This window comes from Strix aluco, chromosome 11 (assembly GCF_031877795.1).
Source record: "Strix aluco isolate bStrAlu1 chromosome 11, bStrAlu1.hap1, whole genome shotgun sequence".
Lineage (NCBI taxonomy): Eukaryota > Metazoa > Chordata > Aves > Strigiformes > Strigidae > Strix > Strix aluco.
Window position 1 is genome coordinate 14,586,439 of NC_133941.1, and position 24,065 is coordinate 14,610,503.

The 24,065-nt window shown below is 51.9% G+C and overlaps 1 protein-coding gene and 1 long non-coding RNA gene across 5 annotated transcripts; one reads left to right on the top strand and one right to left on the bottom strand.

Moving 5' to 3' along the window:
* Positions 1-4,378: 4,378 nt before the first annotated feature.
* On the bottom strand, positions 4,379-22,916 carry LOC141928272 (uncharacterized). Of its 2 annotated transcripts, none has more exons than XM_074836221.1 (7): positions 22,266-22,916; positions 6,861-6,932; positions 6,707-6,778; positions 5,819-5,926; positions 5,539-5,601; positions 4,976-5,147; positions 4,379-4,850 (listed from the first exon to the last, which is right to left on the bottom strand). In XM_074836221.1, exons 1-7 carry the CDS (start codon positions 22,285-22,287, stop codon positions 4,379-4,381), a joined length of 981 nt encoding a protein of 326 aa, XP_074692322.1. In that variant the 5' UTR covers positions 22,288-22,916. The 2 variants fall into 2 exon arrangements, with proteins under 2 accessions (XP_074692322.1, XP_074692321.1); XM_074836220.1 differs by lacking the exon at positions 22,266-22,916 and adding an exon at positions 7,317-9,649.
* Positions 13,867-19,456, top strand: LOC141928273 (uncharacterized). 3 transcript variants are annotated; one of them, XR_012624711.1, is made up of 3 exons: positions 13,867-14,335; positions 17,865-18,777; positions 19,274-19,456. It is a non-coding gene; the product is annotated as an uncharacterized LOC141928273 (long non-coding RNA). The 3 variants fall into 3 exon arrangements; XR_012624712.1 differs by lacking the exon at positions 13,867-14,335 and adding an exon at positions 14,351-14,941; XR_012624710.1 differs by lacking the exon at positions 13,867-14,335 and having other exon boundaries at positions 14,351-18,777.
* Positions 22,917-24,065: the final 1,149 nt, after the last annotated feature.

Below are 24,065 nucleotides of genomic sequence, written 5' to 3' on the forward strand. Positions count from 1 at the left end.
GCAAGTGAAGTATCTTGGATTTATATTAATGCCAGGAAAATGAGAGGTAGATCCTGAAAGAATTAAGGCGATTCAGGAGATACCTAGACCAACTACTAAAAAACAGGTAAGAGGATTTTCGAGACAAGTAGGGTTTTGTCGCCCTTGGATTCCAGTGTTTAGTGAAATAGCCAGACCTTTGCATGAGGCTACCCGAAATGAGGAAGTAGAACCAATTAATTGGAGTACTGGGAGAGAAAAAGCCTTTCGTACTCTAAAAGCAGCACTTTGATCTGCCCCTGCCCTGGGACTTCCTGATTATTCAAAACCTTTTAAATTGTATTGTGATGAAAATAAAGGAACTGCAAGAGGGGTGTTAGTACAAACTTTAGGACCACATGAACGACCTATTGCCTATTTTTCTTTTACGTTAGACCCAGTGACTAAAGGAACTCCTTTTTGCATTAGAGCAATAGCAGCAGCAGCTGAAATGGTAGAAAAAAACAGGACAATTTTTCTAGGACATCCACTAACTGTCTGTGTACCCCATGAAGTAGAGATATTATTAAAACAATATGCAGAGAAAGCTTTATCTCCTCAAAGGGCGCACAGATATAGTTGTATTATTGGCTGATAGTTTAAAATTGGAAAGGTACAACACATTGAACCCTGCTACCCTAATGCCTTTGCCCTCTGATGGAGAAAAAGATAACTGTAACCGTGTTCAATTATTAAATGTTAGATGTAGACTTGACGATCCCTGGAATACTTGGACCAAGGGCTATGGCAGATCTAAACGGCTGGGCTTTTCAGATTTTGTTTTTGCATATGGCATTCAGATACAGGAACCAACATGGGGAGTTGGGACATGGTGCTATGATCATCAGATGTATGAAATTTATGGTAATGCAGATTGGTGCTGTTATGGATTTGATATATCAGGCAATCAGTTTACTTTTAAATTTAGGATTGTGATTCATAATGTGATGGGGGGGACCACAACTAAATTACTCTTTTTGGACTAATGTGTTAAGGCATTCCATAGATCATGTAAATCATCCAGACTCTCATTCAGATTTATATCAAAAACTATATATAACTTATAACTATATAATTATAACTTGCTGCAGCCTCTCCAGCGTAGTCAACATGCGCAAAGAGATTTGATAGTATTTTTTTGCCCTGTCACAGCTGGCTTCGTGAAGAGGGACTTGCTAAATAGCTGTACGGTGATATCTGTAATGTCAAGTTGTTGACGGTGACTTTCTTCACTGAGCTTCCCAACCCCAACCCCATTCCCACCACTTACGCGCAGGTGGTTTAATCCTAACGTTGTACAGGAGGATGCTAGGATCTGCGTTACTCTGGTTGTGCGTTCATGTTAGAAATTATTAATTACGATCACATACTTTACCTTTCCAGAGGAGATGTGCTTCGTTCAGTGCATGAGTGGGCGGTAGTGACTTCTAATTCCTTTCAAACCGTGGTTTCTGGATATTTATATTCCAGCTGTAACTGCACGGGTGGAAAAACAAGTGAAAATCAAAAGCTGGTTGAAAATGTGGCACAAGAGTAAGATTCCAGAACACTTTGTGTTAAAGCAATTCTGTGTAAATGAGATCTAGATTTTGTAAAAAATATTGGCATATCTGATTGAGACACTAGATTAATACCACTGATTGTCCCCAATAACATATTCATCTTATGGTGTTGTGTGAAAAATGCCAGGGACACACACACACACGTAGTGGACACACATCCCTGTCTAGGCACGTGGCCTTTGGTACTGCTCGTGCTTGGAGTTAAAGCCCATCTGTAAACCTGTGTAGCGTTGTGTGCTGAGCCTGCTCGTACTCCTTTTCTCCTCTTTGTAAAATTTGCCAGTTCAAACAAGTATTCTGGTGTGATTTACACTTACTCCAGTGTATTGCTGCTAAATGCACTAGCACGTCCAAAGAGAGGTATTAAATTTTAAGTGCTTGGGCATAAGCAGGGGCCTCTTAAGAAGGTGCCTGGACTTCAGCTGGCAAGCGTTACATTCTAATGAAAGAGTTTTTGCTTTCTTGGTCAGTGCCTGTTTTCAGTGCAGGTGAAGTCGTTTGGCACAAAATAAAAAAAAACAAAACAAAACCAAAACACCATAAAAACAAAAACCAAACCAAAACCCTCTAATCTGTTTAGTCTTAATCTTCACACGGGTTTCTAACTTACAGCTTTGACTTGTCTGTTATGGTTAATTTTATCCGCTGAATTTCTAAAGCTGGATTTAAGCCCCAGAGTAAAATGGTGTTTTCCGATAACAAATTTACAATTGCCAAATGATCCTTTCACAGAAGGATGCACTGCAGTATTGTATACCTCAGGCAGAGCTATCCATTTATCTCCACACTGCGTATCGTAGGTGTCCGTAAAGCAGAGTTTGTGGAGGAGCTATTCCTTCCACAAACCCACTTTCAGCTTTAGGTGGTTTCTTCTGTGCTGCAAAGTGGACAAAACAACCGGGAGAATAAAGCGTTTGTCTTGTAGGAGCACCCTGAGAGGAAACAGGGCTTTTGTTATTTCCACCAATATGCATTTTGTTCCTTCAGCAGAGTAACGAATAGAAATCGTACCTGTCACCTGAGCTGTCTTGTTCTCTTTTACAGGTTGGAGAATAGCTTCAGAGGGCTTATGATGTTCCACTGTGTGCTACTGAGCAAGAACATGTACATTCCTGAGACTTTTTTTCCCCCCCGTGCAGTTTAGGACCATTTTAGAGCTTTGAAGCTGACAGGTAGCTCAAGAAAAGCACGCAAAGCCTACTTCAGCGCACTAGAGCCCACTGAGATTCTCCTACTGTCACTGCTCTTGGACACAAATTAGGAGCAAGGCTCTAGCAAGTTAAGCGCTTTCTTAATACAGAGCAAAGTGCAATCCAAAACTGTGAATACAGAAGAGGAAAAGATTTTAAATCACACTGAAACTTTCCTGTCAGAAACCCTGTGATTTTACTGAGCCTCTTGTGGAAAGAGGTGATGAGGCGTGCGTGTAGTAGCACGTGGTGACAGTGCAGGGGCAGTTGAGTGAAGCGAGGAGAAGCAATATGAAGGACAACGAAGTTGGCATCAGTCGTGCTGCTCCCCTTCTCCCGCTCCAGTCCCCGCCGCTCAAACAAAGAACCCATGGAACGAACCAGCTTGAGTCCCTAACGGGCTGCTGGATGTGCTGGTGCTCCAGGCGGGGCTGGAGACGGAGGCGGGAACTTGCTCACCGAAAGAGTCCGTAGGAGTCGGGAAGTGCGGGAAGCACCCAGTGCAGGGGGTGCTGCTGAAATGGTGGGATACTACTGTGAGGAGTTGGGGTTAGTGCTGGTGTTGTGAGCCCGGGAGCCCCGTGGTGTGGTGAAAGCTGGGGGCAGGCTGGAGCCTCGGCCCGGGCTGGGGTAGGCAGCTGCAGGGCAGTCGTGTTTGGCCGTGAACGCCTTCGTCTTTGCCGCTGCTCTGGGAAGACAAGCCGTTTTCCTCTGCAGCTCTGTTCTCAAGAGGACCTTGCCAAGAAGGGTGCTGAGAGTCACACATCTCTCTGGCAAGTATTTGGATTTTCGTATTCTAAGATGCCTTTACTTCAAGCTTGTCTTGAGCTGCATTAATGTCGAAATTGACTTTAAGGTTGTATCGGCAGCAGGTAGAGAAACCCATGCGCTGCTGAGCTGGAAACAATATGTCCATTCTAAGTAGCCTTTTGCTAAGGCGGCTTCGCCAGTTCAATGTCAGGGTATAGGCCGTAATGAGTGTTGTTTATAAGAAAAGAATCCCTGTGTGTAATTTAAGACTAGCAAAAGCAGCACAGATGACTACTTTTGGCGGCATGTGATCTTCTTTGAGCTAGTAACTGTTAGGGAAGCTGAAAAGAGTCACTCTATTAGGTATTTCACCAGAATGATAAATGTTAGGGCCTCATACTGATCTATGTGTATTGGCTGCAGAGCTGTGGTCCTAGATTGTATTCTTTTTAAATTCCAAAGAGGAAGAAATGTACACCTGCAGACGATGTTTCTGATAGACTTTTCTTCTAATGTCAGGTGAGAGGTTACACCCGTGGAACACAAACAGTACTTCTCCTTGAGCCGAAGTTTAATAGCTGTAGTTGCTGTGACTGCTACAGCTTGCTGTCTGAAGATGAAATCTATTCAGACCCAAGCAACTGGTCAAATTTTGACACTAATGAAACTTAGATTTAAAATAAAACTTTATTACATGACTGGAGGGACTAAGGGGAATGCTCTGCCAGCCCCTCGGGGCCCCGCCACCAGTCGGAGCAGCCCCATGCCTGGCTCCTGCCTGCCGTAACCGTGGGCGTCCACGCCTGCGCCCGGGCCTTGAGCTCCACCGATGCTTGTGCCTCAGGGGTTTTGCTGGTGTTAGTACCTGAGCACTCTGTCCCTCCTTAGCCGGGGAGGAAACAGTGTTCTCCGGACTTGGTGGTGGAAAGTTTTGTGTCTGTACTTGGCCTTGAGAGGGCGCCTTGTGCCCTTGCTAGAGGGCTGAACCAGTGGGCTCAGGGGTTGGGGGGGCTGTTCGGGCTGGGGCTCCGAGCTGCTGGGTGAGATGTAGAATGTAGCAGCAGCTGGGTAAGGGCTGGCGGGGCACAGGGGCCGTGGTGTGCTGGGTGGGTCTTGTGGCACGAAGGCAGGCAGGAATGGGCTGGGGGGGCGCGATGGAGGTGGGGATGGTGGGGCGTTGAGGGGATACGAAAGAGGAGGGGACCAGGGTGGCAGCAGTTGCTGGCATTCGTCCCCGCTCTCAGGGGTACCAGGGCAGCTGGTCCGGCTCTGCGGGGGCAAGGGGCAGCTGCCCGTTTCCAGCTGTTGTGCGGAGTCTGCAGATATCCCCCTGTGGAGAGAGGAGGCCGCTGAGGCCCTCGAGTGCAGGTGACACGTGCGGGGACTCTCTTCCCCAGCGTGACCCACGAGCAGCCATCCAAGAAGCAGTGGGGTGGGGGGAAATCATCAACTCACTCTTTTCTCCGCCGCCAACGCATCCAGACACAGCACAGCAGCAGTGCAATTGGCACGGTGACCGCCACTACTGCTGCACCAATCATGCAGTGCTTCACCATCTCTCTAGACATGAAAACGCTTTGACTGCGTGGGGGAGGAGAAATGTTCAGAGTTCTCTCACTGTCCACATCTGGAGGAGCAATTCCAGGACGTTAGTCCATCCGGCGCACCACCACTAAGCTTGCAGCACCCTCCCGCCCTTGGGGACAGGTTGTCCCACCAAACAAAACTCCAGCGGCCAGAAGGAGAGCACGGGGGGGAGCGCAGCTGCTTGGCCAGTCGCTGCTTTGAGGGACAAGGACAAAATCCATCCCTGCAGCAGGCAGAGCCACCCACCCCTGACTCTCCCTGCCCCCGGGCCAGCTCCCACACGCCGAGGGGACGGAGTCAGGCCTTCTCAAGAGACACTTGAGCCTTGCTCTCCCCTTCGGCCTTTTCCCCAGCACGGCCACCGCCCGCAGCCGCTCCCAGGTTTCGGGACGCGTCTCCCACTTAGGGACCCCAGCAGGAATGCTCAGTACCTGAGTCTGTATAAACAAATCTGTACACTCTGCTAGGGCGGTCTTGTCTGGGCTTTGCGATCACTGCCAAAAAAGCAGAGATGAGAGGTAAAGCCTGCACGTGGCTGAGGCACGGAGGATGCAGGGGGATGGGGAGGTTCCCTCTAAGCCCCTGCCCAGTCTGGGAGTCAGGGCATCGCTCCGGACCTCAGCTCATGGGAGGGATCCTGCTCTGTGGTGCCCTTGCTGACACACAGAGATCCCGATAAGCGGCGCTGGCTGACCGCGGGGCAGCAATTACCTGGCGTGCCGGCAGATCGCATCGCCTCCGCTTGTGCTGCATAGGCTGGCAGGGAGCCACTGCTTCCTTCTGGATATGCTGCCTCCTGCGCAGCCTCTCGGTCTGTCTCTTGAGGAAGCAAGCGGGACAGTTGGATCAGATGGAGCCGCTCCGCGTCGGGGAGATGGCACCTTCAGGCCGCCACAGTGCTCAAACACATCGATCAGGTTTAGAAAAATCTGCCTGCTGACGTCTGCACAAACCAGCGCTGAGCCATCATGGTACAATGGGGGGCAGCAGCTGCCCTTGGGACTTGGCTTAAGCCACAACTGGCAGCAGAGGCTCTGCGCCAGCTCTGGGGGTCGCCAGCGCCTGCAAGGCATGAAACCCAGCATCGCTGCTGCGAGACTCTGCTCGACCCCTTCCCTTCCCTTCCTGGGAAGCTGCATCACGTTTACCTACGGGCACGGCTGCAAAGAAGCGCACGACAGATCAGCTCCCGTGACACCGCTCAAGGTACTTCCTCGGAGCGGAGTGGCAGCGCGTGCAAGTCAAGGACGGGCTTACTCCTGAGGAGAAGGAGCACGGTGCAAAGAGTTACCTCGTGCCTACAGCGGCACCACGCTGGGACGAACGAACCACGCGTGGAGCTGCTGTGAGAAAGGGCTCCCTGGAGCTCACACCAGCTCTGAAGTCAGCCCCAACAAGCCCGCTGGCGTGGCAGCCAGCACCGGGAGCAGCTCAGGCTGCCGGGGCCCAGCAAAAACAGCTTCGCAAGGGAAAGCGCCCCAGGGCACATCACTGAGCCCAACCCCTTCCCTCTCGGCACATCGGCCACAGAAGGAGCAACTTGCCTTTCACACGGAATAAAGACAAAAAGGTAGATGCTCCCTCCTCCCACTGACTTACCTGTGGGACTGTTCTCAGACTGCACGACAGCAACAGATGAAGAAAACGGGAATCCATCGACCTCGAGAGGATCTGAAGGGAAATTGCACCTGAATAAGCTCTTGCCACCTTGTCAGAGTTTACTCTTTCAAGGAAAGAGACATTGAGAACTTACCTCCAGGATGCCCCAAGGGCTCTAAACCAACATCCAGCCCAGAAGCTGGATAATCACTGTCCCCAGCCTCATCTAGAAGCAAGCAGAGATGAGAATCATTGCCACTGCATGCTGGGATTCACTTCTGCCTTAGGGAACTGCAGGCACGGGAAGGGGCTCAGGTAACCACGTGCAGGCCAGACAAAGGTGGAGGTTGTCAAAGCTGCAGAGAGGCCTGGTGAGCTCTTGGCTGGCACCTGGCAGCTCTCCACTCACTTTTTCCAGGCCATGTGCAACACCCCTCAAGGAGCAGATGGACCAACATACGGCTCCTGGGGGCTTTCTTACCGTGAGAGCTCTTGCACACAGAGACAAAGCCCTCGCTGAAGGACTGGAGGGAAAAAGCCACCATCCACGCTTCTCAGGGAGAAGAGCCCGCTGGCCCGTGAAAGGCTGCACCAGCAGCCACTCGCTTACCTGCTCCCCGCACTCGCCACGGACCAGCCCGGCACACCTTGGCGTGCAGGGCCACCAGGAGGAGGAGGATGAGGAGGAGGTGGCGGGTGAGGGCCATGGCTCCCTGCTGCTGCTGCTACTGCTGTTGCCACAGGGGCTGGGGTCTGAGTGCTGAGCGGTCAGTACAACCAGCGTGTCACCGCGGGGATATGTGACCTCACAATCCCTGATGGTGTCACGGCCCCATTGTGACCTCACGGCCGGGCCGAGGCTGCGTGGGGATGGCTCTCAGGGCGCTCGAGGAGAGCTGCTGGAGCTGCCCCCCCAGGGAGGGGAACTCGTCTCCTCAAGCAGCTCTGTCCAGGGGCCTGCTCCTACCAGTTTGGGTCAGAACTCGAGCTTTCCACATCACCGCCGTGCCAAAGAACTTCACTTGACAGATTTATCCTAACAAGTGCTTTATACAGCTGAATTTCCTTCTTCTGTATGTACTTGCAGTGTCCCTTGATCTGCTTTTCAAATAATTAGCGCTACCGAGAACGGCCCGCTAATCCACAACCACCATGCGCTGCAGTAAAACAGCTGGGCTGGCATTTCCTTTAAAATGCAAGACTTAACCTTGGGCAAAAAGTGATAAAGCAGTTCCCTTTCCAAAGAAAAACTTCTCACATCAACAACTCTCCGGTGCCTGACTGGACATACTGCGGAACTGTTCTCTAAGCCAAAACCAAAGCCACTTCCCAGTTACGGGTGTAATGAGCAACAGCCACCAGTGACCAGCGTTGCCTCTGGCCACAGCACAGGCCCGAAGGAACACCGACGCTCAGCAAGTGTCTCCCGCTTTGGAAAGAAAGGTCTCGTCTATGGAATGCTTCATTTTTGAAAAATGCTTCTGTACCCCTTCCTCATTGATCTGACAGCTGGGACTGACTTCCCTCATGACAGCACCCTGCTCCTCCGGCAAATCCCACCCTCCAGCAACCCTCACCACAGGCAGCGCCACCTGTACCTGACTAGAAGCGGGTACTTGAATTTACACACACCTCTCACAACCCTTCTGCATAGGACTCCGAAAAAGAACATTTCATAACTATTTACTACTCCTCGAGAATGCTGCATGTCTGCTAGCAAGAATTATGACAGTGCCAAAGCAAACTCCAGTGGTAAGGCAGCAGCTCTGGGTATTCATAGCCCATCTTGTGACCCACGGTGGGAGCGCAGGGGCTGCCAAAGTGCTGCTCGGACGTACCCAGCAGACACCTGACAAAAGTTGCTCACCCTAACAGGGGCTGGAGCTTCTCTACTCATGAGAAAAAGACTGAAAGTACTCCTGACAGGAAAGATTAAAAACTAATTTAGCAGCTGGCCAAATTTACCTGACAAAGTTCTACCTGCACAGGGACGAAAACGGCATTGGGGTTCACCTTTTAGCCATTGAGGCATCACGATTTAGTTTGCTCGACGTGCAAAGCATCTGCCTTATCCAGACAGGTGTCGGGGCACTGTTTAATCCGTTCATCGCTCTCATCACTGAAAACAAAGCTCCACGTTCCCTTCTCGCTTTTCTGATAGAAGCCATCATTTGGGAAGTAAGACAGGACACCACACACCTAAGAACTTCCTCATTCAAACTCTCTAAACTTTCATGGAATTGTTAAGGACAAGCAGAAGTTTCATTCTTCCTAAAATTTCTCAGAAGAAAAAGACAGAAAAGCTTACTTACAAAGAAAGACCGACAAGGCTACTCGGTGCATTCACACATTTTTAAGGCATCTCTATGCCAGTGATGTTGTGGAAATTCTGAGACACAGAACACAGATCTGTGTTTGAAGTTTGTCTTTAAGCACAGCATTTCCCTCCCTGAGCTCGTGTTAGTCCTGAGGACTCCGATATTGCAGGCAGACTGACAAGCTGGAGGACCATCTCTCCTCCTCTGACAGACTTTGATGTGCCTTACATAGCCCATGTGCAGCCACAAAACATTGAAAAAATCAGTCATGAATATCACCAGAAAAGGGATTGTGATCAGTAACAACACTACACTGCCATACCACCTTCCGAGTCAGATTGCTTCTGAAGTAGAACAGGATAAAACCCAAACGCAGAGGCAGAGAGAAAATACAAACTTTACCAAAAATACACAATTCACAACAGAACGTCAACGGCGAGCTAGAGGTTTCTCTCGCCTGACTGCAAGGGCCAGCAACCTGACAACAGGAATCACTTCCAAGGGTGGCTGGCAGAAGAGGCGGCTCTTCTTCTCAGCAAGGAAGGGTGCAAGCTCGTTACTTCAAGAGCTCGTTGGGATTGCAGGGAAGGATGAAGGAAGAGAAAGTGCTTCAGTGGTTGCTCCCCAGTTAAACACGATTATTGTCTCTCAGAGAATGCTATCAGCGAAGCAATGAAAACTCCAGTCCACCATCTACTTAAACAGACTACAAAAATACGATGAAAAGAAAAGCTGCCAGTGCCAAGGAGAAAAGCCACTCTTGTGATGCTGAGAGGCCAACAAGAGCTCTGGACAGAAACTGCATGTACGTAGAGTGTATTTACCTGTGTGGTGGTTTAGTCCCTGCCGGGGTCTGAGACCACGCGGCCGCTGCCCCTCCCCCAGAAAGGGAGTGAAATACAAAGCCCCGGGGCTGAGATAAGGAGAGGTTTAATACAACAGCGCAACAGCAACACAACAAACAATGACAATATCAGTAATAACAATGAACAGAGCAAGAATACATATACCGATACAACAGTGTGGAGACCGATCACATGAAACGCGCGTTCACCGATTCTCCCGTGCTCCCGCGCTTGGGCGCCAGGAGGTGATGTCAGCATGGTAATGAATAACCCGGCTAGAGCTTCCTCTCCACTGCTGGGGAAACTTAACCCTATCCTAGCTAAACCAGGACAACCTGGAACTGTTACTCTGCACCCCCTCAGGAGAGCTTGCTAAGGACACTGCAGTTGACCGTTCTGGTTAACCCGTTCTGGCTGCAGTGGGTGTCTGTCATCTACCCAGTGTCGCACTACTTGGCACCACGCAATAGTCTGGATGGCCGCTGTTTGGACAGATGCATGCATTAGCGCTCGTCTCAACTCTTTTGAGAAATTTCCAGTCTAAGCAGCTGATGAGAAACAACATGGAAGTGGCCAGAAGGGCAATGGCGATGGGCCAAAGGGCATCCAAAGCCCCTAAGCCCGGTAATGGTGCTGATGAGAACCAGGGCTAGTGGCCGTCCTGGAAACCGGAGCCACTGCTGGCACCGAGACTGCAAACCAACACCTGAGTGACCACAGGCTGGCGGACACACACGCCAGCCTGGCAACACAAGGCTGTCGCAAATGATCACAGTGATTTTAGTATGAGGTTGTAAAAATGCGCCCTAACAAAGTTCAATGGCAAGGTTCACTCTATTACCTACTACATGGAAGAAACACGCAAAGGCAACTCGAGTTAAGAATCGAGCTAGCATGAATTACAGAGAGACTGGAGATGCAAAAGGGTAAGGGAGACTCTCCCGTTGAGTCAGGAGGTTCAGCATGGGCCCCTTTGCTTTCCAAACTCCTGAGGGAGCTCAGGGGTGGCTAAGTCCGATCTTAAGTCTCAGACTTGGACGATGGTTTATGTCTAATGGAATTAGCTACATGGGTTTCATTAGTATTAATTCAGCATGCCATCAGTCGCTTACCTAGGATCTGTTGTGAATCACAGAATCGTCTAGGTTGGAAAAGACCTTGAGGATCATCCAGTCCAACCATTAACCTAACATTGACAGTTCCCAACTACACCATATCCCTCAGCACTATGTCAACGTAACTCTTAAACACCTCCAGGGATGGGGACTCCACCACTGCCCTGGGCAGCCCATTCCAACGCCCAACAACCCGTTCTGTAAAGAAATGCTTCCTAATATCTAGTCTAAACCTTCCCTGGTGCAACTTGAGGCCATTCCCTCTTGTCACTTTGTTAAAGAGACTCGTCCCCAGCTCTCTGCAACCTCCTTTCAGGTAGTTGTAGAGGGCGATGAGGTCTCCCCTCAGCCTCCTCTTCTCCAGACTAAACACCCCCAGTTCCCTCAGCCGCTCCTCATAAGACCTGTGCTCCAGACCCTGCACCAGCTTCGTTGCCCTTCTCTGGACACGCTCGAGTCATTCAATGTCCTTTTCGTAGTGAGGGGCCCGAAACTGAACCCAGTAATCGAGGTGCGGCCCCACCAGTGCCAAGTACAGGGGTAAGATCCCTTCCCTGTCCCTACTGGCCGCGCTATTTCTGATGCAAGCCAGGATACCACTGGCCTTCTTGGCCAGTGCAGGGCACACTGCTGGCTCATGTTCAGCCGGCTGTCAATCAACACCCCCAGGTCCCTCTCTGAATGGCAGAATATCAGAGCATGCTCTGTTAACACCCCTGAATGCCAAGCTACACAGAGCCTTTCTGTGGCATACAAATGGCTGCCACACCAGCACCTGGCCAGCAAGCATTTATTAATTTATAGAATTTATAAATAAAGTATTTATAGAAACAGGGGGCTCTCAATCTGTGGATCAAGGACTACCAATGTGGACCGACTACCAATGAAGCCCTCCCATCGACATCAAAGCAGCAGGCTAACCAGCATCTTCAGAGCAGACCAGAAAACCCACAAGTCTCATCAGCTTTGACAGAAGAAAAAAAACTGCCTGAACTCAGAAGTTGAATCTGACATCTGAGAATTCTGAATTTGCTTTTAAAAAAACAAATCAGTGTCAAGATGCAGAACACCTGGAGTACCTACAAGCCTTAACTCATTGCCCCACTGCTGATTTAATTTCTCATGCCTGCATAAACACACCAGTCCCTTCATTTTAAAGGGTACTCGTACCTCTTGCCTGACATGTAGGTTTTCTCTTACAGGATTTTCACAATAAATTCAGTCTCCTCCTCACCCTTTGCTCTGTGAAAAGTGCCAATATGGATAACTTCTAAGTCTACCTACCACTCTTTGATGTGCATTTAGCTTGAAAATCTACAATTAAAATAGTTTTCACTTGTCATGCTGTGAAGGGCCACAATAAAGCATTTAAGTTTTAGGCCTGTAGGAAGCTTTATTCACAGAACTTTTCTCCCTTTTAATGTTCTGGCTGAGATTACAAATACATTCACATTGTGGAAAACAGCCTAAAAATTTTAACTTCTGTACTACATTTAGGTTGTTCATATTCCTACAGCTGTGAGCATAATTTCAGCCTGGAATTCTACTTAGGTTTTAATTTCTGCAGTTCACTTGATTTCACATTAATTACTGTAATATGAATCAGACATTAAAATCTTGATTATTTCTGCAGGTTAGTAATACCACTAGCATCACCGCATGGTGTTGAATGCCGCTGCACGACTGAACATGCTCCGACACAAGCAGCCACGAACCACACACAATTCCAGTGTTTAAGCCACCCAGAAGGGCCAGATTCCAGTCAGCCCTCTGCAAACTGCGTTTTTAGAGATAAAGCCCAGTTGTGGGGAAAGTCCAGCTTAGATGCCAAAGTGAGGGACAGGTAGAGAGGAAAAGATGAAGTAAGCTTTCATTTACCACTGTCTAGCATTTTCATTCATCTGTATTCGTATCGACCACAACCATTAACTAAAAATCAAAATGTATGCAAAGTAAACCTCAGAAAAAGCATAATCCTAGCCCTCATTCACCTAAAAAAAAAATCCAGTGCTTTGTTGTAAATATGGATTCTACAGCTGCCAGCTGTAGCGCAAATGCTGTGCCCATGAATCCTCCTGCATGAGGATCCCTAACTGAGCTCCCCTTCTAGGAAGAATAAATAATAACCACGTTTCAACCTCCAGAAAATAAAAATCCTGACAAACTTAGGAGATTTCAACAGCTTTAATGCCAATGAACATCCATGCCTGCAAGAAAATGAAGCATATTTAGAACAACAGGGGATAGGAAGGCCCCACATCTTCTTGCTAGGAAAGATGAGGAACTGGAAGAGAGACAAAGACTACAGGAATAAGGGGTCTCTCTGCCTTGGGTAAGGATGGGATCTCTTAGTCTCAGGTACTGGATCTCCAAACCTTGAGAGGCATCCCTGTGCAAGGGGAGCCACCTGGTGTGCAGTCCAGTTGCACTTCAGGGAGAACTCAAATTGGGCTCATCCAGCGATGCATCGTTGGTAAAGGGTCTCTCTGCCTCGAGGAGGAACCTTGAGAGGTGTCCCAGCTCAAGGGGAGATCACCACCACACAGCCACGCTGCGTGGCAGGGAGAGCTCAAAGGCAGCTCCCTTGGGCTGTCATATTTATGGGTGGAAGAGGTTGGCTCACAGTCAAATCACATACAACGGGAAAGGTAGGCAAGAGACTCCTTGTACTCACAACTTGCTTTGTTCCTTGAGAAATGGCTCTTGCAAAAAACACCTGCTATTCATGTGTTCATCGCATGGTCCCTGCTCTAAGCTCACTGGGTGTCTCTGCGCCTTTAGGGGTTTGCTAGAGAAGTTCTTGGCGCGGCTACGGCTCAGGCCTTGACCTGCTCTGGAGCCCGTACCAAACCACCGCTAGTTTGGTTAAGGGGTCGAGCGCACCCCTCACAAAGGTCACGCGGGCCGGGCCGGGCCTTCCTGAGAAGGCGAGGCCAGGCCGCGGGCCTCCGGGCAGCACCAGCACGAAGAGGCGCCCCCGAGGCGGGAAGCTAGAGCGCTGTAGACCCGTCCCCGCTCGGCTCCACCGAGAGCGGTTGCGGCCCGTCGACCGCCGGCGACACCATTTCAGGGCTGCGCCCTCAGGCGCCTTGAAATAAATAGCGGAGGGGGGCGGAGACTATTTTCCCGCTATCCAATGAGAAGAGAGAGTCCCACGAGGAGGCGGTGCCGCGCGGCCCCAAACCCAATGGGCGTGAGAGGCGGTGGATGACAGACGGGCGGCCCCCTCCGCCCGACGGCTCCAGTGGGCGGGCCTTGGCGTTGAGTAGCGTCGCGCCGCGCGGCGAATGGCGGCAGGAGTGGCCGCGACTCCATCAGGGTATCGGCGGGCTCCGGGTCGCCCTGCGGCAGGTAACGGGGCGGCGGCAGCGGGCCGGGTTCCCGGGGCTGCTGCCATCTCCTGCGCGGCGGGCGGCGAGCTGCGGGTAGCCTGCGGGAAACGGCTGGTGCGGCTTGGGCGCCAGGGGCCGGGGCGGGGCGGTGGGTGGGGCGGACGGGCCCGTCGCGTCTCGTTTCCTCTCCCTGTTGCGGGCGGGCGCGGGGGCCTTGGCCCGGCCCCTCCGCTCGGCATCACCGCCGCCCCGCGGGGTGGGGGCTGGCCCCGGCGGGGGGAGCGGCCCGGGCCGCAGGCGGAGGTGTTGTCTACGGCCCTCTGTCCCGGCGAGAGGCGGGAGCGCGGGTGTCGCTGCCGGGCGGGGCACCGAGGAGCGCTGACCTGCGACGGGGAGCGGTGGCCGAAGGAACTTGTGGGCGGGGTGGGCTGGCAGAGGCGGCGGGCAGGACTGCAGGCGGCTGCGGGAGGTGGCTCCGGAGGGCGTTAGAGACGGGATGGGCCGGCAGAACTCGGTACGGCGTAGGAAGAGTGAAGCTCGGGAACGAGGAGGCGGTGGTTGAAGAAAATACCTCATGAAACGTCCCTCCTTTGGCAGCTAAAGCATGCTGTCGGTACACAGCAGGGTAAGGGGTGGGGTTGCGCAAAGCTAAACTTGAACTCTCGTCAGTATACGCTGTACTGATCGAAACTAAGCACTTGCGTTATGTTTCAGTATCGTTGTTAGCGCAGTGTAGAATCCGTCCGTGTAAGCAGCAACGTGCTTATGGCACAGCGCAATCAAATTACGTTTTCATGACTTATTTCTTGTAGGCGTGGAAACTCAAGGTTATGATAATCCTCATTGATAGATTTGCTTCTTCTGTGTTGTTTATGCTCCTCTCTAATTGTAGTACTTTGCGCAGACAGTTTTCTGGCTGTAATGCGAGTCTTAACTGGGATGGAAAAATTGCTTCCGTTAACAACATACCTGGAAATACTACAAGACGATGCTTAATCATCAAAATGCGTCAAATTTAATCCATGACAGAATTTTGGAGGAAGTGAATCTGTCCCTTCAAAAGCAATACTGTTTCTTTAACTTAGTTAAACAATATTTTGGGAACAGGGCATCCTCTTCCTGGGTTCTCCAAGCAGGTATCAGCATCCCCAGCTGCCAGGGCGTTCACCAGAGCAGTTATTTACTGGCATGGCTCCTGTTGTCACATCTGACGTGTTCTGTTCACAGCAACGCTCGGGCGTTAAATAGCCTGAACTTACCCAAGGCGTTATTTACAGCGCACGTTCAAAGTTGCTGCAGCCTCTCCAGCGTAGTCAACATGCGCAAAGAGATTTGATAGTATTTTTTTGCCCTGTCACAGCTGGCTTCGTGAAGAGGGACTTGCTAAATAGCTGTACGGTGATATCTGTAATGTCATGTTGTTGACGGTGACTTTCTTCACTGAGCTTCCCAACAAGTGATACTTCGTAGGTCTTAAATGCAACGTCCATTCCTAGAGGTCATGCCGGGAAGTTCTTTTGCATACTAAGACAGGAGACTTGGCAAAAGGAAGCTCAGATAAAACTTCAAATCACTTTGTTTTTCTACTACTACTAACAAGCTGTATCCTTATGTCCCTTTCCTTTTGAAAATGCCTTCTGCGTTTTCCTCCCTTGTCAGTAAGGGAAACATCAGTTTGTCTGCAAAACGGCGAAAGGCTCCCAGGACGTAGAAAGGGCGATAGATGTTTAGTTCTGTTGCCAATTCATAACGTAGCACAGCATTCTCGAAAACGTTTTTGTGCGCTAACTGCATTATTTGCTGAATTTGTGTAACTGTTCTGTTAACGTGCAAACTTTGTGCAGAAAACATTAGCCCGCTTACTAGGAGCATGTCCTAAGAGACACAACTCAGGTGAATGAATACACATTGGTCTATTCCTAAGTAAGATTCCATTGCTGTTTGAGGCGGGAACAAAGAACCAAAACGACAGTTTCCTTTGGGAGGTGCGCCGCAGAGGCCTTCGTACCGTTTGAAGCTGTAGCTAAAGCAAAGTGTGTGCTCACACACCTATTTCGTCTGCCAGTGCACTGACAGATGTGTATTCCAAAAGGGTTTGTGAAAACCCGATAACATTTTAGTCTAGTCATTTTCCTTACTACAAGGTGTTCTCTACTTTCACTGAGGTTTTTGCCAGCGTTGTACGGTGCTGTAGCGCACGCACCACTTACGTGCAGGTGGTTTAATCCTAACGTTGTACAGGAGGATGCTAGGATCTGCGTTACTCTGGTTGTGCGTTCATGTTAGAAATTATTAATTACGAACACATACTTTACCTTTCCAGAGGAGATGTGCTTCGTTCAGTGCATGAGTGGGCGGTAGTGACTTCTAATTCCTTTCAAACCGTGGTTTCTGGATATTTATATTCCAGCTGTAACTGCACGGGTAGAAAAACAAGTGAAAATCAAAAGCTGGTTGAAAATGTGGCACAAGAGTAAGATTCCAGAACACTTTGTGTTAAAGCAATTCTGTGTAAATGAGATCTAGATTTTGTAAAAAATATTGGCATATCCGATTGAGACACTAGATTAATACCACTGATTGTCCCCAATAACATATTCATCTTACGGTGTTGTGTGAAAAATGCCAGGGACACACACACACACACGTAGTGGACACACATCCCTGTCTAGGCACGTGGCCTTTGGTACTGCTCGTGCTTGGAGTTAAAGCCCATCTGTAAACCTGTGTAGCGTTGTGTGCTGAGCCTGCTCGTACTCCTTTTCTCCTCTTTGTAAAATTTGCCAGTTCAAACAAGTATTCTGGTGTGATTTACACTTACTCCAGTGTATTGCTGCTAAATGGACTAGCACGTCCAAAGAGAGGTATTAAATTTTAAGTGCTTGGGCATAAGCAGGGGCCTCTTAAGAAGGTGCCTGGACTTCAGCTGGCAAGCGTTACATTCTAATGAAAGAGTTTTTGCTTTCTTGGTCAGTGCCTGTTTTCAGTGCAGGTGAAGTCGTTTGGCACAAAATAAAAAAAAACAAAACAAAACCAAAACACCATAAAAACAAAAACCAAACCAAAACCCTCTAATCTGTTTAGTCTTAATCTTCACACGGGTTTCTAACTTACAGCTTTGACTTGTCTGTTATGGTTAATTTTATCCGCTGAATTTCTAAAGCTGGATTTAAGCCCCAGAGTAAAATGGTGTTTTCCGATAACAAATTTACAATTGCCAAATGATCCTTTCACAGAAGGATGCACTGCAGTATTGTATACCTCAGGCAGAGCTATCCATTTATCTCCACACTGCGTATCGTAGGTGTCCGTAAAGCAGAGTTTGTGGAGGAGCTATTCCTTCCACAAACCCACTTTCAGCTTTAGGTGGTTTCTTCTGTGCTGCAAAGTGGACAAAACAACCGGGAGAATAAAGCGTTTGTCTTGTAGGAGCACCCTGAGAGGAAACAGGGCTTTTGTTATTTCCACCAATATACATTTTGTTCCTTCAGCAGAGTAACGAATAGAAATCGTACCTGTCACCTGAGCTGTCTTGTTCTCTTTTACAGGTTGGAGAATAGCTTCAGAGGGCTTATGATGTTCCACTGTGTGCTACTGAGCAAGAACATGTACATTCCTGAGACTTTTTTTCCCCCCTGTGCAGTTTAGAACCATTTTAGAGCTTTGAAGCTGACAGGTAGCTCAAGAAAAGCACGCAAAGCCTACTTCAGCGCACTAGAGCCCACTGAGATTCTCCTACTGTCACTGCTCTTGGACACAAATTAGGAGCAAGGCTCTAGCAAGTTAAGCGCTTTCTTAATACAGAGCAAAGTGCAATCCAAAACTGTGAATACAGAAGAGGAAAAGATTTTAAATCACACTGAAACTTTCCTGTCAGAAACCCTGTGATTTTACTGAGGTGGAAAGAGGTGATGAGGCATGCGTGTAGTAGCACGTGGTGACAGTGCAGGGGCAGTTGAGTGAAGCGAGGAGAAGCAATATGAAGGACAACGAAGTTGGCATCAGTCGTGCTGCTCCCCTTCTCCCGCTCCAGTCCCCGCCGCTCAAACAAAGAACCCATGGAACGAACCAGCTTGAGTCCCTAACGGGCTGCTGGATGTGCTGGTGCTCCAGGCGGGGCTGGAGACGGAGGCGGGAACTTGCTCACCGAAAGAGTCCGTAGGAGTCGGGAAGTGCGGGAAGCACCCAGTGCAGGGGGTGCTGCTGAAATGGTGGGATACTACTGTGAGGAGTTGGGGTTAGTGCTGGTGTTGTGAGCCCGGGAGCCCCGTGGTGTGGTGAAAGCTGGGGGCAGGCTGGAGCCTCGGCCCGGGCTGGGGTAGGCAGCTGCAGGGCAGTCGTGTTTGGCCGTGAACGCCTTCGTCTTTGCCGCTGCTCTGGGAAGACAAGCCGTTTTCCTCTGCAGCTCTGTTCTCAAGAGGACCTTGCCAAGAAGGGTGCTGAGAGTCACACATCTCTCTGGCAAGTATTTGGATTTTCGTATTCTAAGATGCCTTTACTTCAAGCTTGTCTTGAGCTGCATTAATGTCGAAATTGACTTTAAGGTTGTATCGGCAGCAGGTAGAGAAACCCATGCGCTGCTGAGCTGGAAACAATATGTCCATTCTAAGTAGCCTTTTGCTAAGGCGGCTTCGCCAGTTCAATGTCAGGGTATAGGCCGTAATGAGTGTTGTTTATAAGAAAAGAATCCCTGTGTGTAATTTAAGACTAGCAAAAGCAGCACAGATGACTACTTTTGGCGGCATGTGATCTTCTTTGAGCTAGTAACTGTTAGGGAAGCTGAAAAGAGTCACTCTATTAGGTATTTCACCAGAATGATAAATGTTAGGGCCTCATACTGATCTATGTGTATTGGCTGCAGAGCTGTGGTCCTAGATTGTATTCTTTTTAAATTCCAAAGAGGAAGAAATGTACACCTGCAGACGATGTTTCTGATAGACTTTTCTTCTAATTTCAGGTGAGAGGTTACACCCGTGGAACACAAACAGTACTTCTCCTTGAGCCGAAGTTTAATAGCTGTAGTTGCTGTGACTGCTACAGCTTGCTGACCGTCTGAAGATGAAATCTATTCAGACCCAAGCAACTGGTCAAATTTTGACACTAATGAAACTTAGATTTAAAATAAAACTTTATTACATGACTGGAGGGACTAAGGGGAATGCTCTGCCAGCCCCTCGGGGCCCCGCCACCAGTCGGAGCAGCCCCATGCCTGGCTCCTGCCTGCCGTAACCGTGGGCGTCCACACCTGCGCCCGGGCCTTGAGCTCCACCGATGCCTCAGGGGTTTTGCTGGTGTTAGTACCTGAGCACTCTGTCCCTCCTTAGCCGGGGAGAAAACAATGTTCTCCGGACTTGGTGGTGGAAGGTTCTGTGTCTGTAGAGATGACACTTGGCCTTGAGAGGGCACCTTGTGCCCTTGCTAGAGGGCTGAACCAGTGGGCTCAGGGGTTGGGGGGGCTGTTCAGGCTGGGGCTCAGGGCTGCTGGGTGGGGTGCAGAAGGTAGTAGCAGATGGGTAACGGCTGGCATGGCACAGGGGCGGTGGGGACAGTGGTGTGCTGGGTGGGTCGTGTGGCATCACGGCATCCAGGAACAGGCTGGGGGGGTGCGAGGGAGGTGGGGACGGTGGGGTGCTGGGTGAGTCGTGTGGCATCACGGCATCCAGGAACAGGCTGGGGGGGTGCGAGGGAGGTGGGGACGGTGGGGTGCTGGGTGAGTCGTGTGGCATCACGGCACCCAGGAACGGGCTGGGGGGGTGCGAGGGAGGTGGGGACGGTGGTGTGCTGGGTGGCTCGTGTGGCATCACGGCACCCAGGAATGGGCTGGGGGGGCTTGAGGGAGGTGGGGACGGTGGGGTGCTGGGTGGCTTGTGTGGCATCACAGCACCCAGGAACGGGCTGGTGGCGCTTGAGGGAGGTGGGGACGGTGGAGTGCTGGGTGGCTCAAGTGGCGTCACAGCACCCAGTAATTGGCTGGGGGGGCTTGAGGGAGGTGGGGACGGTGGGGTGCTTGGTGGCTCGTGTGGCATCACAGCACCCAGGAACGGGCTGGGGGGGTGCGAGGGAGGTGGGGACGGTGGGGTGCTGGGTGGCTCGTGTGGCGTCACGGCACCCAGGAATGGGCTGGGGGGGTGCGAGGGAGGTGGGGACGGTGGGGTGCTGGGTGGCTCGTGTGGCATCACGGCACCCAGGAACGGGCTGGGGGGGTGCGAGGGAGGTGGGGACGGTGGGGTGCTGGGTGGCTTGTGTGGCATCACGGCACCCAGGAACAGGCTGGGGGGGTGCGAGGGAGGTGGGGACGGTGGGGTGCTGGGTGAGTTGTGTGGCGTCACGGCACCCAGGAACAGGCTGGGGGGGTGCGAGGGAGGTGGGGACGGTGGGGTGCTGGGTGAGTCGTGTGGCATCACGGCACCCAGGAACAGGCTGGGGGGGTGCGAGGGAGGTGGGGACGGTGGGGTGCTGGGTGAGTCGTGTGGCATCATGGCACCCAGGAACAGGCTGGGGGGGTGCGAGGGAGGTGGGGACGGTGGGGTGCTGGGTGAGTCGTGTGGTATCACGGCACCCAGGAACAGGCTGGGGGGGTGCGAGGGAGGTGGGGACGGTGGGGTGCTGGGTGAGTCGTGTGGTATCACGGCACCCAGGAACAGGCTGGGGGGGTGCGAGGGAGGTGGGGACGGTGGGGTGCTGGGTGAGTCGTGTGGCGTCATGGCACCCAGGAATGGGCTGGGGGGGCTTGAGGGAGGTGGGGACGGTGGGGTGCCGGATGGCTCGTGTGGCGTCATGGCACCCAGGAATGGGCTGGCGGGGCTTAAGGGAGGTGGGGACGGTGGGGTGCTGGGGGGACACGAAGGAGGGGGGGACCAGGGTGGCAGCAGTTGCTGGCGTTCATCCCCGCTCTCAGGGGTGCCGGGGCGGCTGGTCCAGCTCTGCGGGGGCGAGGGGCAGCTGCCCGTTTCCAGCTGCTGTGCGGAGTCTGCAGAGATCCCCCTGTGGAGAGAGGAGGCCGCTGAGGCCCTCGAGTGCAGGTGGCACGTGGGGACACTCTTCCCCAGCATGAGCCACGAGCAGCCATCCAAGAAGCAATGGGGTGGGGGGAAATCATCAACTCACTCTTTTCTCCACCGCCACCACATCCGGACACAGCACAGCAGCAGTGCAATTGGCACGGCGACCGCCACTACTGCTGCGCTGATCCTGCAGCGCTTCACCATCTCTCTAGACATGAAACCACTTTGACTGCGTGGGGGAGGAGAAATGCTCGAAGTTCTCTTACTGTCCACATCTGGAGGAGCAATTCGGGACATTAGTCCATCCGGCGCACCACCACTAAGCTTGCAGCACCCTCCCGCCCTTTGGGACAGGTTGTCCCACCAAACAAAACTCCAGTGGCCAGAAGGAGAGCAGGGAGGGGAGTGCAGCTGCTTGGCCAGTCGCTGCTTTGAGGGACAAGGACAAAATCCATCCCTGCAGCAGGCAGAGCCACCCACCCCTGACTCTCCCTGCCCCCGGGCCAGCTCCCACACGCCGAGGGGACGGAGTCAGGCCTTCTCAAGAGACACTTGAGCCTTGCTCTCCCCTTCGGCCTTTTCCCCAGCACGGCCACCGCCCGCAGCCGCTCCCAGGTTTCGGGAAGCGTCTCCCACTTAGGGACCCCAGCAGGAATGCTCAGTACCTGAGTCTGTATAAACAAATTTGTACACTCTGCTAGGGCGGTCTTGTCTGGGCTTTGCGATCACTGCCAAAAAAGCAGAGATGAGAGGTAAAGCCTGCACGTGGCTGAGGCACGGAGGATGCAGGGGGATGGGGAGGTTCCCTCTAAGCCCCTGCCCAGTCTGGGAGTCAGGGCATCGCTCCGGACCTCAGCTCATGGGAGGGATCCTGCTCTGTGGTGCCCTTGCTGACACACAGAGATCCCGATAAGCGGCGCTGGCTGACCGCGGGGCAGCAATTACCTGGCGTGCCGGCAGATCGCATCGCCTCCGCTTGTGCTGCATAGGCTGGCAGGGAGCCACTGCTTCCTTCTGGATATGCTGCCTCCTGCGCAGCCTCTCGGTCTGTCTCTTGAGGAAGCAAGCGGGACAGTTGGATCAGATGGAGCCGCTCCGCGTCGGGGAGATGGCACCTTCAGGCCGCCACAGTGCTCAAACACATCGATCAGGTTTAGAAAAATCTGCCTGCTGACGTCTGCACAAACCAGCGCTGAGCCATCATGGTACAATGGGGGGCAGCAGCTGCCCTTGGGACTTGGCTTAAGCCACAACTGGCAGCAGAGGCTCTGCGCCAGCTCTGGGGGTCGCCAGCGCCTGCAAGGCATGAAACCCAGCATCGCTGCTGCGAGACTCTGCTCGACCCCTTCCCTTCCTGGGAAGCTGCATCACGTTTACCTACGGGCACGGCTGCAAAGAAGCGCACGACAGATCAGCTCCCGTGACACCGCTCAAGGTACTTCCTCGGAGCGGAGTGGCAGCGAGTGCAAGTCAAGGACGGGCTTACTCCTGAGGAGAAGGAGCACGGTGCAAAGAGTTACCTCGTGCCTACAGCGGCACCACGCTGGGACGAACGAACCACGTGTGGAGCTGCCGTGAGAAAGGGCTCCCTGAAGCTCACACCAGCTCTGAAGTCAGCCCCAACAAGCCCGCTGGCGTGGCAGCCAGCACCGGGAGCAGCTCAGGCTGCCGGGGCCCAGCAAAGAGCTTCGCAAGGGAAAGCGCCCCAGGGCACATCACTGAGCCCAACCCCTTCCCTCTCGGCAATCGGCCACAGAAGGAGCAACTTGCCTTTCACACGGAATAAAGACAAAAAGGTAGATGCTCCCTCCTCCCACTGACTTACCTGTGGGACTGTTCTCAGACTGCACGACAGCAACAGATGAAGAAAACGGGAATCCATCGACCTCGAGAGGATCTGAAGGGAAATTGCACCTGAATAAGCTCTTGCCACCTTGTCAGAGTTTACTCTTTCAAGGAAAGAGACATTGAGAACTTACCTCCAGGATGCCCCAAGGGCTCTAAACCAACATCCAGCCAAGAAGCTGGATAACCACTGCCCCCAGCCTCATCTAGAAGCAAGCAGAGATGAGAATCATTGCCACTGCATGCTGGGATTCACTTCTGCCTTAGGGAACTGCAGGCACGGGAAGGGGCTCAGGTAACCACGTGCAGGCCAGACAAAGGTGGAGGTTGTCAAAGCTGCAGAGAGGCCTGGTGAGCTCTTGGCTGGCACCTGGCAGCTCTCCACTCACTTTTTCCGGGCCATGTGCAACACCCCTCAAGGAGCAGATGGACCAACATACGGCTCCTGGGGGCTTTCTTACCGTGAGAGCTCTTGCACACAGAGACAAAGCCCTCGCTGAAGGACTGGAGGGAAAAAGCCACCATCCACGCTTCTCAGGGAGAAGAGCCCGCTGGCCTGTGAAAGGCTGCTGGAGCTGCGCCCCCAGGGAGGGGAACTCGTCTCCTCAAGCAGCTCTGTCCAGGGGCCTGCTCCTACCAGTTTGGGTCAGAACTCGAGCTTTCCACATCACCGCCGTGCCAAAGAACTTCACTTGACAGATTTATCCTAACAAGTGCTTTATACAGCTGAATTTCCTTCTTCTGTATGTACTTGCAGTGTCCCTTGATCTGCTTTTCAAATAATTAGCGCTACTGAGAACGGCCCGCTAATCCACAACCACCATGCGCTGCAGTAAAACAGCTGGGCTGGCATTTCCTTTAAAATGCAAGACTTAACCTTGGGCAAAAAGTGATAAAGCA